This window comes from Pocillopora damicornis, chromosome 10, assembly GCF_964200805.1.
Source record: "Pocillopora damicornis chromosome 10, jaPocDami1.2, whole genome shotgun sequence".
In the NCBI taxonomy this organism is placed as follows: domain Eukaryota; kingdom Metazoa; phylum Cnidaria; class Anthozoa; order Scleractinia; family Pocilloporidae; genus Pocillopora; species Pocillopora damicornis.
Genome location: NC_142679.1, coordinates 13,073,085 through 13,086,239, shown reverse-complemented (window position 1 = coordinate 13,086,239; position 13,155 = coordinate 13,073,085). Strand labels below are relative to the sequence as shown.

At 37.7% G+C, this 13,155-nt stretch overlaps 2 protein-coding genes across 3 annotated transcripts in view; both read left to right on the top strand.

The window, feature by feature from the left end:
* The first annotated feature begins 31 nt into the window (after positions 1-31).
* On the top strand, positions 32-8,212 carry LOC113671769 (elongator complex protein 4). 2 transcript variants are annotated; one of them, XM_027188022.2, is made up of 10 exons: positions 32-175; positions 288-323; positions 1,169-1,290; positions 1,959-2,075; positions 2,554-2,696; positions 3,481-3,568; positions 4,171-4,353; positions 4,828-4,936; positions 5,530-5,636; positions 6,312-8,212. In XM_027188022.2, the coding sequence occupies exons 1-10, from the start codon at positions 49-51 to the stop codon at positions 6,432-6,434; spliced, it is 1,155 nt and encodes a 384-aa protein (XP_027043823.2). In that variant the 5' UTR covers positions 32-48; the 3' UTR covers positions 6,435-8,212. The 2 variants fall into 2 exon arrangements, with proteins under 2 accessions (XP_027043823.2, XP_089040307.1); XM_089184181.1 differs by lacking the exon at positions 288-323.
* A 4,740-nt stretch (positions 8,213-12,952) lies between these two features.
* Positions 12,953-13,155, top strand: part of LOC113671740 (protein trunk) — a 32,766-nt gene continuing 32,563 nt past the window's right edge. Inside the window, exon 1 of the mRNA XM_089184185.1 lies at positions 12,953-13,066. The gene's annotated coding sequence lies outside the window, so the exon portion shown is untranslated. The remainder of the gene's footprint in view (positions 13,067-13,155) is intronic.

Here is a 13,155-nt window from a genome sequence, read left to right as displayed (position 1 = left end):
CTATAAGCGACAAAAAACTCTTCACATACAGAGCCCCAAAAATTCAAAATGGCGACCAGTTTCAAGAAAAAGAGTACGCGAGGTCGTGCTATTTATCCCCCAGGAACAAGGCCTTCTCTTCATAATAATCAACTTCTAGTATCTTCTGGAGTTCCATCTATGGATAGCGTTATAGGTGAGACTCACTGACTCAGTCTATTGTGGACTGGTAAACGTTTTTGTGTTAAGTTTTTCACACAGTCTTGGCAATCCTGGCTAATCGTGATTAATTAAAATCATTTTTCCAGGGGGTGGAATCGCCGTCGGCACCATTTTTATGGTTGGTAGGTATTTTAGGTCTGTTTCCTCCTATATTATTTCTTATACGCCATCTTGTCCGCTTGACTAATTTTCTGGGTAAATTATTCGGAAAATAACATAACAGCTTTAAAATAATCAATCACTCAGCTGATTTCAACTTTAATTCCTGGTAGTTCTTGACCAGGTATTCGATAAGAACAGATTGTTAGTTTAAGCAAGTAAGCTAACTTTATTTATGAATTCGTGAGCCCCAAAGCAGCACCTTTTTGCCTCTGTCTCATTTGTCACCCTTGAATTCGAATGTGTGCTGACATGCATCCCATTTCACAGGCTTCCCTAAGGAGCAGTTGCCTTGATGTGTGGTGGTCTTTTTTAATCATAGCTAAGAACACAATTAGTACACAGACTTAAGAGTCTTATTGATTACAGAACATTATTTAACTAAATATTTTACCCTTCCAGTTCTCAGATCACTCTGTAGTAATTGTTATGCCAAATAACAACTGTTGCATTTTACACAAAAAGATATCTTGCATTTAATACAACAAAAAGAAGAAAAATCAGAATAAGGGGAATTTTCATTTGAAATATAAATTCTTTCTTTGGACACTTTTAATGTCTATCTTGGATTTTCGGACAAGATGAATAGTACTCTGGAATATGGTCAGAGCCCAACCACAAATGTTAAATCACCCATTAACAAATGACATTATATTTTGGGAATCTGTAGTTGTATGAAACTGACTGTTTTATGAGGTTCAAAGTCATTTGGGTGCCTCACTGCTTTTATTAAACTTTTTGAGATTAAAATTATCTGTTTACTTTCTCTGTTTCTTAAATATTTGGCAATTTTTTTTCTTCTCTTTAGAGGAAGACACTTATAGTTCTTATGCCCGACAACTTTCAAAGTATTTTCTGGCTGAAGGAGTGATATCTGGTCATTCAATTTTCCTGGCATCTGCTGAACCAGAACCTAATGATATTTTGAAGGTAATTAACATCTCTGTTTTCCATAACTTAGGTTAATGTTTATTAAAGATTTCTACCTAAGAGAGAAGCAGATGACATGGCAGCTTAGCCTAGTTTTTATACCATAATTTAAATAATCAAATAAGCTCTCATGATGCTTAATATTTGATTTTCTAAAGGGTTAGTGGGACACTAGTTCAAAGGGGTGCTTTTGTGGGGTTGTCTGCTCCATTTTTCAAATTCCAACCTCAAAATAACATGCACTCTATTTGTAATGATTATCCCAAAAGTAACATAATAAGAAGAAACTTTTGATTATAATTATATATCAATAGGACAAAAACTTGGAAGCATTTTACTCCTAGTAAATCTTTTGGATAGTCCTCTTGAGGAAATGAGAAGTAACTAATTGAGACTCATGGGACTAAAGAAAGGTTTCTGTACTGTTTATATTATAGAACTTGAAAGTATCATTTACACCTCATATATCATAACTGATTCCAGGAATTGATCCTTCTTGATGGATTTTTAAGGGGGGCTTCTTTGGAGATAGGGTTTTGTTATATTTTTGAATTCAGGAACTGGCTGATCTCATCAAATCAACTAAAGAGTCATCCCAGTGCAATGTGAGGTAATAAAAAGAAAATGAAAACATGTGTGACTGTTGATTTTTTCCTTCTTTGCTTCAGGATCTTCCACAACAAGTTGATAATAAAACTTATAGTGTAGATGAACCAGGGGATAGTTCTTCACCAATTCAGTCTATGAAGATTGCTTGGAGATATCAGAATCAACCCAAGTTTGAGGTCAGTTCCTAATCTGGATGGTTATGTCTTTATATACTTCCTGCAATTTGATCAACTTGGCTGGGATTTGGTCCAATAAAAAATTCCTGAAATGAGTGGAAAAATAGTAAACACCATGAAAATAATAATGATCCTTGACAAAGTCCTTAAAAATTTGGAAGTTCTCAATCAATTCATAAAACCTTTTTGTCTGGAAAAATGTTGCACTCCTGCTGCAAGGTGAAATGAAGAAAATTAAACTGTATATTGAGGGTGAAAAGGGGAGAAGGAGTGGGTGAACTTCAGTAGATTTATTGTAGACTGTTTTACACCTCTCCTATCTGTATTGAAAGATCAATCATTTAGCCAGAGAATTCTGCATAGAAGCCAGATAATTTTCTGATATTTGCTGTCATATGAACCAGTGACCTGATAGTATCACAAACTTCAAGTTTATTTTTCACATGGTTTCCATTTTTTTTCCTTTATTCATCCACAGTCATCGCCATCATCTGGTACATTTGGTCACTACTTTGATTTGACCAGAGTTATGGATGAAACTAAGCTAAGCTCTGTTCCTATTCAAACCTTCAGTGTCACCAATGAAATGGCAAAGTGTCTCAGTTGCGCAGAGAAAGGAAAGTAAGTAAGTGGGATAAAACCTTCTTCAGTTGACTTCTTAGCTGCTCAAAAATGCTTCTGAAATGAGAAGATATCATAACTTTGAACCTGGTGACTGGGTTCAGATAAATTTTGCCAGAATTAAAGTTAGAAAATCAGGCATAATGCTGGCATAAAGGCTAAATTTGGTATAAATTTCCTTTACATTTCAACAAGAGATAAATTCAGTATCCTGAGCACTGTCAATAGTGCGCTTGCTTTTCTTGCTTGCACTGTAGAAATTTGATCCAGTAAAGTGTTGGGTTCTGAACTTTGGCAAGTTTTAATAGTTTGCAGTAGGAATTCCGTTGGGGGAGGGGGGTGGGGGCAGAGGGAAGAGGGAGGGGGAGATTGAGAGGCTCTTAAAAGGTATTATTTTGAATTATTAAATCAAGTATAATGAAAAAGTTTGAGCATATGATTTGGCCTAATGCATGTTTTCAGGGGTGATGCCCTAAAGGCATAATGCTCAAATTTTTAAGCTTAATTTATCTGACCCAATGGGTTACATCATACTTGAGAACCTGGGTTTTTTTAAAGCAAACATAATAAGTTCATATACCAGAATTTTGGGTTAACTATTGATAGTATAGGCTTCAGAATTTCTTAAACAAATTTTTAGCACATTGTTTTTTAAAGATATTTTTAATTAAAGTCAAATGAACAAGTTCTGATAACATTTTTAAAATACCAACCAGCTTTAAGAACCTACCACTGAGCTTTGTTGTATTGAACTAAATGTAAGTGTTCTCATTCACTTTATTAGATCGAGTGAGAATAATGTTTACAGAATGCTTATCTCAAGAATAAATTCTGCAATCAAGGAAGGAGGATTTACAACTGCTGAGAAAGGGGTATCAATGGCAATCAATTGATGTTTTGTTAAACTATGTTACGTTTGTATCACTAAATTTTTACACTCTTCCCTATTTCAAGGTTTACTTTCTAGGGAGTGAAACAGTTTTGATTATGAGATAGGCTGGTTGAAAGAACACTTTGTGAAAAGGCAGAGAGAACCTCTTGAGACAGACTTAGAGGAGGTAACTGCCAGAGATGCAGGCTTGTGTAGACAAGGAAATTATCTTACAGTTTTGTCTGAAAATCAAAACCTAAAGTTTTTCTTAAGATAGAAATGCAACGGCTTGGACAAACAGGACTGTCTGCCGTAAATTCCAAGTGGGTTCTCCCAGATTCCAAGAAAATCCCGAGGTATACCTTACTTGCCTTTTGCAAGGACAAACTGGAAATTTCCGGTAGTTTTCTGTATTAATGATAGCAGTCTTGTTTTTTGCTTTTCGATACAGTGCATTTACAATTAAATACACTTCCCAGGGACGTGGCCTCAATGCGGGAGGGCAGACACTCATGGGGCTGGAGATAATTGGATGTTATTGTGTTGACATGCGTCCTGAGAACGTTAAAGTGACAATAAGACGGTTTCTTATTATTTTCTCAGCTTGAGAACAGAACAATTCTCAGAATAGTTCTTCATGGTTTTGGCTCGCCACTGTGGGGAGAAGAGCAACACTTCGGCAATGAAATAAGCCCCACCCTGACCAGATTTTTGTTCCAGTTACGAGCCACACTCCGCTCTGCTTTGGCAGTCTGCTTTGTTACTGTTCCTACCCAACTGTTTCAGGTAACAGTGAACAAAAAAAAAAAAAAACAACAACAACAACAACATCTAAACTTTGTGTAAAATGATGTCTGCAGAATAATAAGTACAGATTGTTCATGTAAGATATGTATCATAAAAGGACGCAGTGCGCCTTAAAACTCCTATGAGAGAGGAGTCCCGAAAACAACGTCATACATCATATCCAGGCCAGATGCGTAAATGACTGAATTTGTGTTCCCAGGCGCTGACTCGGAAAGTTACCTCCGAGGGACTTTAAAGGAAACCCTCCTTACTATTACGCTAGAGTTCCATTCTTATTCTTTCGTGCCGCAGAAACAGACCAGGTGAACTCCGGCAATTTGGACCATTTTAACCAGTACGAACATTAAATTAATCTACAGGGGAAAATGAAGTGTGGAATCCTAGAGAAAACGATATCTTCCGAACATTATTTCCAAATAACGATATCAGTGCATTTTGATAACTACCCCGTAGGACCCAGCCCTCACTCGGCGAGTAGAGAGACTTTGTGACACGGTGGTCAAACTGGAGTCATTTGCTGGGTCTGATAATGAAACGAACCCAGTTTACAAAGATTACCATGGTGAGCTCTTTTACTTTTATTAATTTTCGACAGCGCGATGGAATTAGCGAGGTCACCAAGTATTCCTTGAAATACGTTACCTTAGCGCTCTACACTCTATCATCAGTATGTATATTCTCCATACTGTGATCTATACATTTCCAAAGGTGCTGACAAGGAGAATTTGTTTAACAGTCCAGAGCTTCTTTAGTTGATGATCGTTTCCTTTATTCTTTTGACCTTAATGTATGAATCAGGGGTGATATTGTAAGGAGAAATTAGATGCTCGTCACCTTTAGTACTCAAAGGGTGTACAGATGTAAAGATTAGAGCCTGATAGCGAACAGTTGTTTGGCCTTGTGAGGGCAAGTAAACATGAACGAGGAAAGGTGTAACCAGCGTCTATTGGAGGGAAACTTGTTTGTACACGAAACTGCAACGAATGCCCTTTTGAGGCAAATCATGGGAAAATATTTGTATTGAAGTCAACTACACGCGGCTGTGAATATGAACAGAAGCTTAAAACCTTCATAAGCTTCTGATTTAAATCAATGCAACTTTTGAGTAAAGTGGAGTTTAATTAGTTTGATTAATTGACATCTTTTAAATTACAGGTCTCTTTCACATTGTTCGCCTACCTCGCTTAAACTCCCTCGTTTGTCACGTGCCTGATTCCTTCGACCTCGCTTTTAAATTGAGGCGAAAGAAGATGACTATCGAGGTAGGTCTTTAATAGACTTCTTGAAGTTTGTTTATGTTTTCTTTTTTCGTGCGGTTCTTCAAGTGTTTGGTTGTTTTTGAGTGAGTTTCTTTATGGTGCGCTCCTACAAGCACGGAGGAAGAGCAAACATCTCTTCTTGCCTAAAGCTTCTGCTCCATGTTGAGAGAAGAACAGAAAGGTAGTTTTCTTCATTGATACACTAATGTGAAAATTACCTCTCGTAGACACGCTCGGGACTCCTGTTAATGCCAGGGCTTTACTTTTTGGTTTCCTAGCCCGATGATGTACATCATTAGCTTCTTATTCAATTGTTTTGAGCCTCTTCTCTTTCAAAGAAGTTGCATTTTGCGTATTTTAGTTTGTGGTTCACCGTGCCTTATCGATAAGTTAATCCTTTAACCCCAAGAAGTGATTGACGTGTAACTTCTCTTTATGCTGTGCATACATTATCCAGAAAACAGGCAATGAAAATACTCTAACTTATCAGGAAGAAGTTGTTTTCTTGATTTAAAACCAAATTCTCGCAACAAATTTACAAGGAAATGTCTAGCAGCCAGAGGGGAGAATTCACAATCAGATCTTGGAAACTAAAGGATTGAGCTATATTTCGTTCTGTGATGATTAAATAATGTGAACTGAGCACGATTAAACATTTTTCTTTTTATGTTTCCTTAGAAACTTCACCTTCCTCCAGAACTTTCAGAAACAGCGAATAGGACACAGGAAGATTCACATCGAGGGAAGCCTGGGTCCCTCTCGTGCCAGTCCATGGTCACTAACAGCTGTCTGGACTTTTGACTCTCATGCATTAGCTGGGGCCATGTGCCTCTGTTGGCGGAGAATGATACAAGGTAACAGTCAATGCTTGTTTTGGAGTATGTATGCCGTGGATTGCTGACGTTTAAAGTTAATCCAGCGAGTGTCATCTCTGTTGTACAATACATGTACTGTACTTTGAAGAAAAACGGAAATAGTCAATGACTTTCAGGTTGCCACTTAAAAATTTCCGACTCTTAAAGCTAAGTTTTACGATCAAGATACTGAAAAAGAACAAGAAATGGCCCAAATATTCAACGTCTTGATTACAAGATGACTTGGTGAGACATTCGACTCCTGCACTATTTATTGCAGTATAAAAAAAGAAGGGATTTATGGCGCGCAGGAAATATTTGGGAGTCTTTGTGATGTTGCTCTTTGCCTCCTCTTCAAGGCTTCAAAAAAGGCTCTCGTCGAGCTGTGTGACTGTGAATAGCGTCATACAACCTGAGTTGTGTGTTTTTAACTTCAATGTATAGTGAGGAGTTGACCATCGGGAGTCAAGAGTGGATTAATAAAAGTGATTGGTCAGTTTTTCTGTGTTGGTTGGTATTGGCTGTGAGAGTCAAGAACAGGTCATGGTCAGTTAAAATCTACGACCGGTGACTGATACCTGTGCGTCCAAACATTCTTTGATCTTTTGTTTGTGATGGATCGTGAACGACTCGCATGGAATGCGATGAAGGAGCTGCACCGCTAACTGAATGCACTTAGAACTCTATGATAATTCGTTAAGAACTCGACTCACTTTCGGATGAAGTCGAAACATTGATACCTTTTTTGCCACGTTTTAGCCTGAGTCGCGAAAGATTCTCATTGAAAGCAATGATTGACTTAGGCTGGAAACTGAAGTCTCTGATGGTGGGTTAAAAATTCGCGTCGAACACGTCTTGACGTCTTGAATGCGCTCTACATATCGCACTATACCTGATTTAAAAGATCATGAAAATTCCCTCCTTGCGATCTCGGCCAGAAGATAAAGACACTTCAAGTTTTCGAAACTTCGTCCATATATAACTTGTTATTGAATGCAAAACACAAGTGGTGAGCTCTTTGTTGTATCGAGAATTCACCCAAATCCGTCGACCTAGCCTGGTGTGGTCTACAACGACGTTGAAGTCATCAAACATGACGTCACCATAAGCCAACTTTCTGAGCCAGCGGCGTGTGTGTTTCGAGTCAGCGTCAAAGATAGGACTTGGTGCCTCACCTTTTCCACAGCACGGAATGTTTTAGGATTTTACTGTCTTTGATTCAGTGTATAACGCCTGAACATGATGGTGACTGTTGAGAGGAACTGAGTGGCACAAATGTATGTCTTGGTGAAATTTCATAATTTTACATAAACACAATTTTACGACTCGTACGCAGAAGAATCATGCGTTCCTTAAGTTATCTTCAAAGTTAAACTTTATTTTAGCGAGATGTTGGACACCGCATCTCACTTGCCAAGGAATACTGAAATTGAAAGCTGCTGCCATTATCTCACTGAGACTCATTTCACTCGCTATTATGTTCCTCTGTAAAGACTATTAAATGTTGAGAATCGATTTTGAAAATCCTAGAAGAATCCTAATCTCTGTGACAGTTCATATATTAGAAAATGTTTATGGCGACAAATTTATTAAGGATGGTTTACTTGTATTAGGTCGTTCAAAAGACCCGATTGATTCTGATTGAAGTAATCAGTTTAACTTATGGAGAAATTATATTTGATTTTCGGACGAAATATAAAAGTAATAAAAAAAAGTGAAAGCTGTCGAAAGGCTCTAAAAGCCTGCAATGTGTGTACATTTGATCTTTCATTCGCATTTGTTTGGTTAATGTGTGGCAAATGGCACGCCGAAATAGAATCGTTAACAGACCAGTTGCAGTCTAAACTTTCTCATTTGAAGGGCAAGTAATCAAAAAGTGACCTTGACCCACCGTAATCTGGGTCAAATTCGCCAACCGCTGGGTTGTAAGTGCTTTCAATTTTGTAAAACCATTATGACTTTTATTACTATTGTATTCCAACCCGATGACAAACCACATCCTTTTTTAGCATGTTTGAATTGTGTTGAAAAAGCTCTCAGCCGTTAAGTGCTGCTATTTCGTTAATTTGCGAAATTCTGAATAATTCTTGATAGGATGTGTTCGTTTTTTGGTCGAATACTTAATTTTTATGAGCTGTGAAAAGGCCTACCTTTGACTAAAAAGTCCGTCTGAATGGCAATTTAACGAAAATATCTGCAAATTAAAGACTGAAAAAACGTGAGGAATTGCTCATTGTGTTTCGTTTTGTCAGCCATTGCGGGTGTTATTATCGGAACTTTCAGTGTAATTTCTAAGCTTTTAGGTGTCATTGACGTACACCATTATAAAAGAGGTCAAGGTATGTTATGATAAACAGGAAAGCAGTGAAAGGCATTCCTTTTGTGTCTCTTTTCAATCATCGCTTCTACTTCCTGAAACAGGCGTTGATTTTCGTTTTAACTTGTCTGGCGGTGATTTTTTTTTTGTTTTCCTTTTTTGTGAAACGCCATGAAACTGTCAGATTGTAGCGTTATGTTTTTGTTGCCACTGTAGCGTTGCACCCTTAATTTCTCGCTGATAGAGCGAAATCGCGGTAGGCTACGGTAACGGCCCCTGTCGCATCCAGAAGTAATTTACTTTTTTTTCGTCTCTGTCAGTGCAACTTTTTTCAATAGCCGCTGTATAGTGTATTATTAGACCTAAGCCCACGTCCCCGACAAGAACCAGCGAACAATGAATGAGAGAAACAGGAACGCATTGAAAGGCATTCCTTTTGTCTCTCTTTGTCGCTTCTGCTTCCTAAAACAGGCGTTGATTTTCGTTGTGACTTATCTAGCATTGTCTTCTTCTTTTCCTACTTTATGAAACGCCATAAAACTGTAAACTTGTTGCGTAATGTTTTTGTAGCAGCTGTAGCGTTACGCCCGTAATTTCACGCTGATAGAGCGAAAACGCGGTAAGCTTTGCCAACCACCCCTTTCGCTTCCAGAAGTAAATAACATTGTCCCGTCTCTGTCCGTGCATCTGCTTTCAATAACCGTTATACGGCGAGTTCTTAGAGCTCAACGAGGGGAAAGTAAATGAGGAATAATACAAATACTTGGCAGCCGGCGAATGTTGTTGTGATGCAGGACCAAATTATCTTCTCTGATTTACAATAAATCAGTATACAGCAACTGGAAAGGAAAAGTTTCATTTATAATTTGGAGGGTAGAGGGAAAAAACTACAGCGTTTGTAGTGGAAAATCCCACTTAGCTTGCATACGACGCAGCGTGTTGCCGGCAAGACAAGGCAACTTGTATTATATTGGAACAGTGTCAATGTGACCAAGGATACCGGTTCATATTCTCAGACTTGTATGGGAAAAAGGGTATTCTCACGAAACTTTTCCAGTTTTAAAATTAGATTTCTAGGTTGGAAAAAAAGAAAAGACTATGCTAAATGAAATTTTGTAAAGATTATGAAATAAGCTGAGATCGTTATCTAGCTGTTGGAGTTTCCAGAAGGGTGTAGCTCGATGAATATAAATTTGAACCACAAGGCAGATAATTCATGTCTTTGTCGCAAAACAGTCAGATCTTTTTGAGTTGCGTGCAGATGTTCATTATATTAATCTCGGTGTGTCTTCCTCTAATCTGTCAAAATTCTTTCTGATGTAAATTTTTGAATAATTTCGCAGCTTTTTTATTTCTCTGGCAACTTTCTTGTTAACAAATATTGCGTGGGATTCGGTTTAATTTATGATTATGTCAGTGAACTAATGGATCCATCGATACCAAATTTCAGAGAATACCACAGGTCCTTTATGTTTTATGGAATTAAAATCTGGAGAAAGCGAAAAACATCAACAACAACCATACATTCAGCCTAGAAAAAAAAAGATTAAGTATACGCAGCCAGCTTGTCCACCAGCAGAGGTTCCAATATTATAATTTGTGTTTACAGAACATATGTTTTTGTTATTTCTGAAAAGCTATGTAAACTGTTGTTGGCCTTTTAACATCGAACAGGGTTCCTTAGCTTAGCCCTTCGTTTGTCTTAGCAGAGTAAAGCTTCTAAAGGTTCACCTTAAAAGAGCATCGATGTTTTTCGCGATTTAATGGTCAAGGTGTAAGCTAGTAAGAAGACATTTGGGAAAAAAAAAACCACGATCCGTCAAAGATCTACTTCAGTAATAATTTTTGCTACTAATTGAGCAGATTTAGGAGAAACAACAAGCGCAGGGAAATAAAAATAGGGAAAGTTTTTTTTTTAATGGAGCATTCCACGCCAGAAATGCTCCACTTTTTCAGCTAATATTTCAGCTATTGACGATAGAAGAAGACGGAGTTGGAGATTATAGTTTTCAATTTTCAATTTGGTGTGGAAAGTAATCCAGTATTACATTGGGTTTGCTTTACTTCGCTCTATGATTGGTTCAGAAACTCGCGCCACTTCCTCGACCAATCAGATGCAAACTAAAACCCATGGTCACCCGCGTTTCCCCGCGTCCTGACACAAGTCTAAAGCAGGTTACCAATAAATAAATGGTATCTTTTTATATTCCTGTGCGCATGTGCGAAACGGTATTGTGAGAATTTATTTTAGTGCCCATGAACACAACAATGACCCAGCCAGGTCTCAAATCCGGGTCTTTTATCCAGCGGAGAACAGCTTGCTAAGCATTAGACTTCTGCGTCTTTACGTTACAAACCGAATTTTTTGTTTAGGCTTTTCTACCTATCTCAAAGACCGGTGAAAACCGGTTTGTTTAGGCTTTTCTACCTATCTCAAAGACCGGTGAAAACCTCTCCCCATTTCTTATCCTTCATTTTCAGCCTCTGGCTGATTACAGCTGAAGGTGGATGTTTTCTGTCTTCGACAGTTCCTTTTGAGCGGAGATACTGGTTTCGGTTCTCAAAATATTTTTGATTTCAACTGTAGATAGCGATGTTTATAAATTCCCACGTTTAATTTGATGCACATACGTGTGTCGATATTTTGGCGATTTCAAAGATGCGTATTAACGTGGTCCTTCTGTCAAAAAAATAAAAAATTAAAACAGTAACATTATCATCATGTTTTATTATTAGAACCAGTAAGCTTGATAGTGAATTGATATCGCAAGAAGAAGTTGCTCTTCGGTATTTCCTTGAAGTGAAAAGGTGAAAATTTCGTCTCACAAACTCACATGGTTATGTAGATCTAATTTCTTCATGAGGACTTTGTGTTTGGTTCATTTGTTTTTTTTTCCCTTTGATTTGTGTTTGTTTGTGTATGTTTTTGTATACTGTTGTTTTGTTCCATTTTGTACTCTGTCAAGAGGTGGTTTATCAAATCCTGAACGCAAAGAATTGCATGATGTTTTGTTATGACTCTCGTGTTCTTTGTGTGGGTATGGTTGGGCCTCCTGCTCATGTAAAATTACCCCAAGTGATGTGTTGGAGAGCTGTCTTAGCCGCTGATAATTTCCTAAAGGCTTTACTTTTCATTTATGTGTCTTGGCGAGTGAATATCGAGAGCAAGCGACACAAACAGGATATAAGTCATTCAATAAAAAAGATTAAATCTTGAAAAATACTTTGGAGAAAAAACCGGATCTTCCCGTCTGTTGTTCTGAGGAGACCAACGTAGGTTACAGAAACAAATTAACGAAATCTGATGATATTTTGAAGATAAGATTCATCGTAAGGTTTCATTTTCTCCCGCCCCTTTCAGCCATTTACCGTCAACTTTTCGCTTCGCTACTCTTCATTTTTCCCCGATAACAAAAGGAGAGACATTTTAAAGTGGCGTTGTAAGCGTGGTGTTTGTTATGTAAGCTTTCGTGCCCTGCTTGATCTTTGCGTTCAAACGTGCATTTTCCGTCTCATTTATTGCTTGTTAGGTGATTTATTCATTTTAGAAAAAGTCATTTGAGTCTCAGGCGAGTTATTGCGCAATAAATAGTGTTTTTCGTTGAATATGATTAGGCTTGTGGTTGATTATGTAATCTTTACATTTATATACCTAGTGCGTTTACTGCTGTGAAAAAAGTGATTAAAAAAGGTGTGCAAGTACCGTGAGGCATAAAAGTTGTGCGGGTTGAGATTTTTTAAGATTAGACTTGATCTGTTAAAAGTAAGTTTCCGCCAAAAAAAAAAACAATCTTGAAACATGAATCGCTGCATAAATTTACTATATCCAGTCGAATGCAAACCTCTGCGTGCGAATCATGAGTGAATTAGTAGTTTTCCTTCTGTATAACTCGACCAGTAAACTTGTTTGATATACAACTGTATATTATTTGGAAATTTTCTGTTGCTTGAACTGTTAATTGTAAAAATTAGTTCTGAGTTGAAATTTCAGCGAACTTGAAACGAAAAATTTGTTCCCTAAATCACACAAAAAAATCGCTGATCTGTAGAATCGCCAAACTTCTCGGTTAGTTCGAGAACATTCTGGAACGAGAACCCAGGAAAAGTGATTAAGTGCACGCGTAAAAAGTCGTTTAAGGAGGCTCCATGGGGTTTTTTGACCGCGCGTGATCTGGGTGCGGACATAGCACGAGCTTTGAAAGATTCAACATGCAAAACAAACAAAACGGCTCGATACGATCGCACGATTGTTCTCTGAAAAGGTGAGTTAAAAACCGTTTAACACAATACAGTTTTTATGTGATGGAATCTAGAGTCTCCAGCAACTGCCCTCGTAATATTCAAAGGCCCT

Excerpts from the sequence above, each read along its gene's own strand:
- LOC113671769 (XM_027188022.2), top strand. The coding sequence starts at position 49 with ATGGCGACCAGTTTCAAGAAAAAGAGTACGCGAGGTCGTGCTATTTAT. Across the intron at positions 324-1,168 it reads CGGCACCATTTTTATGGTTG|AGGAAGACACTTATAGTTCT; the intron begins GTAGGTATTTTA and ends TCTTCTCTTTAG. Across the intron at positions 2,076-2,553 it reads AGAATCAACCCAAGTTTGAG|TCATCGCCATCATCTGGTAC; the intron begins GTCAGTTCCTAA and ends ATTCATCCACAG.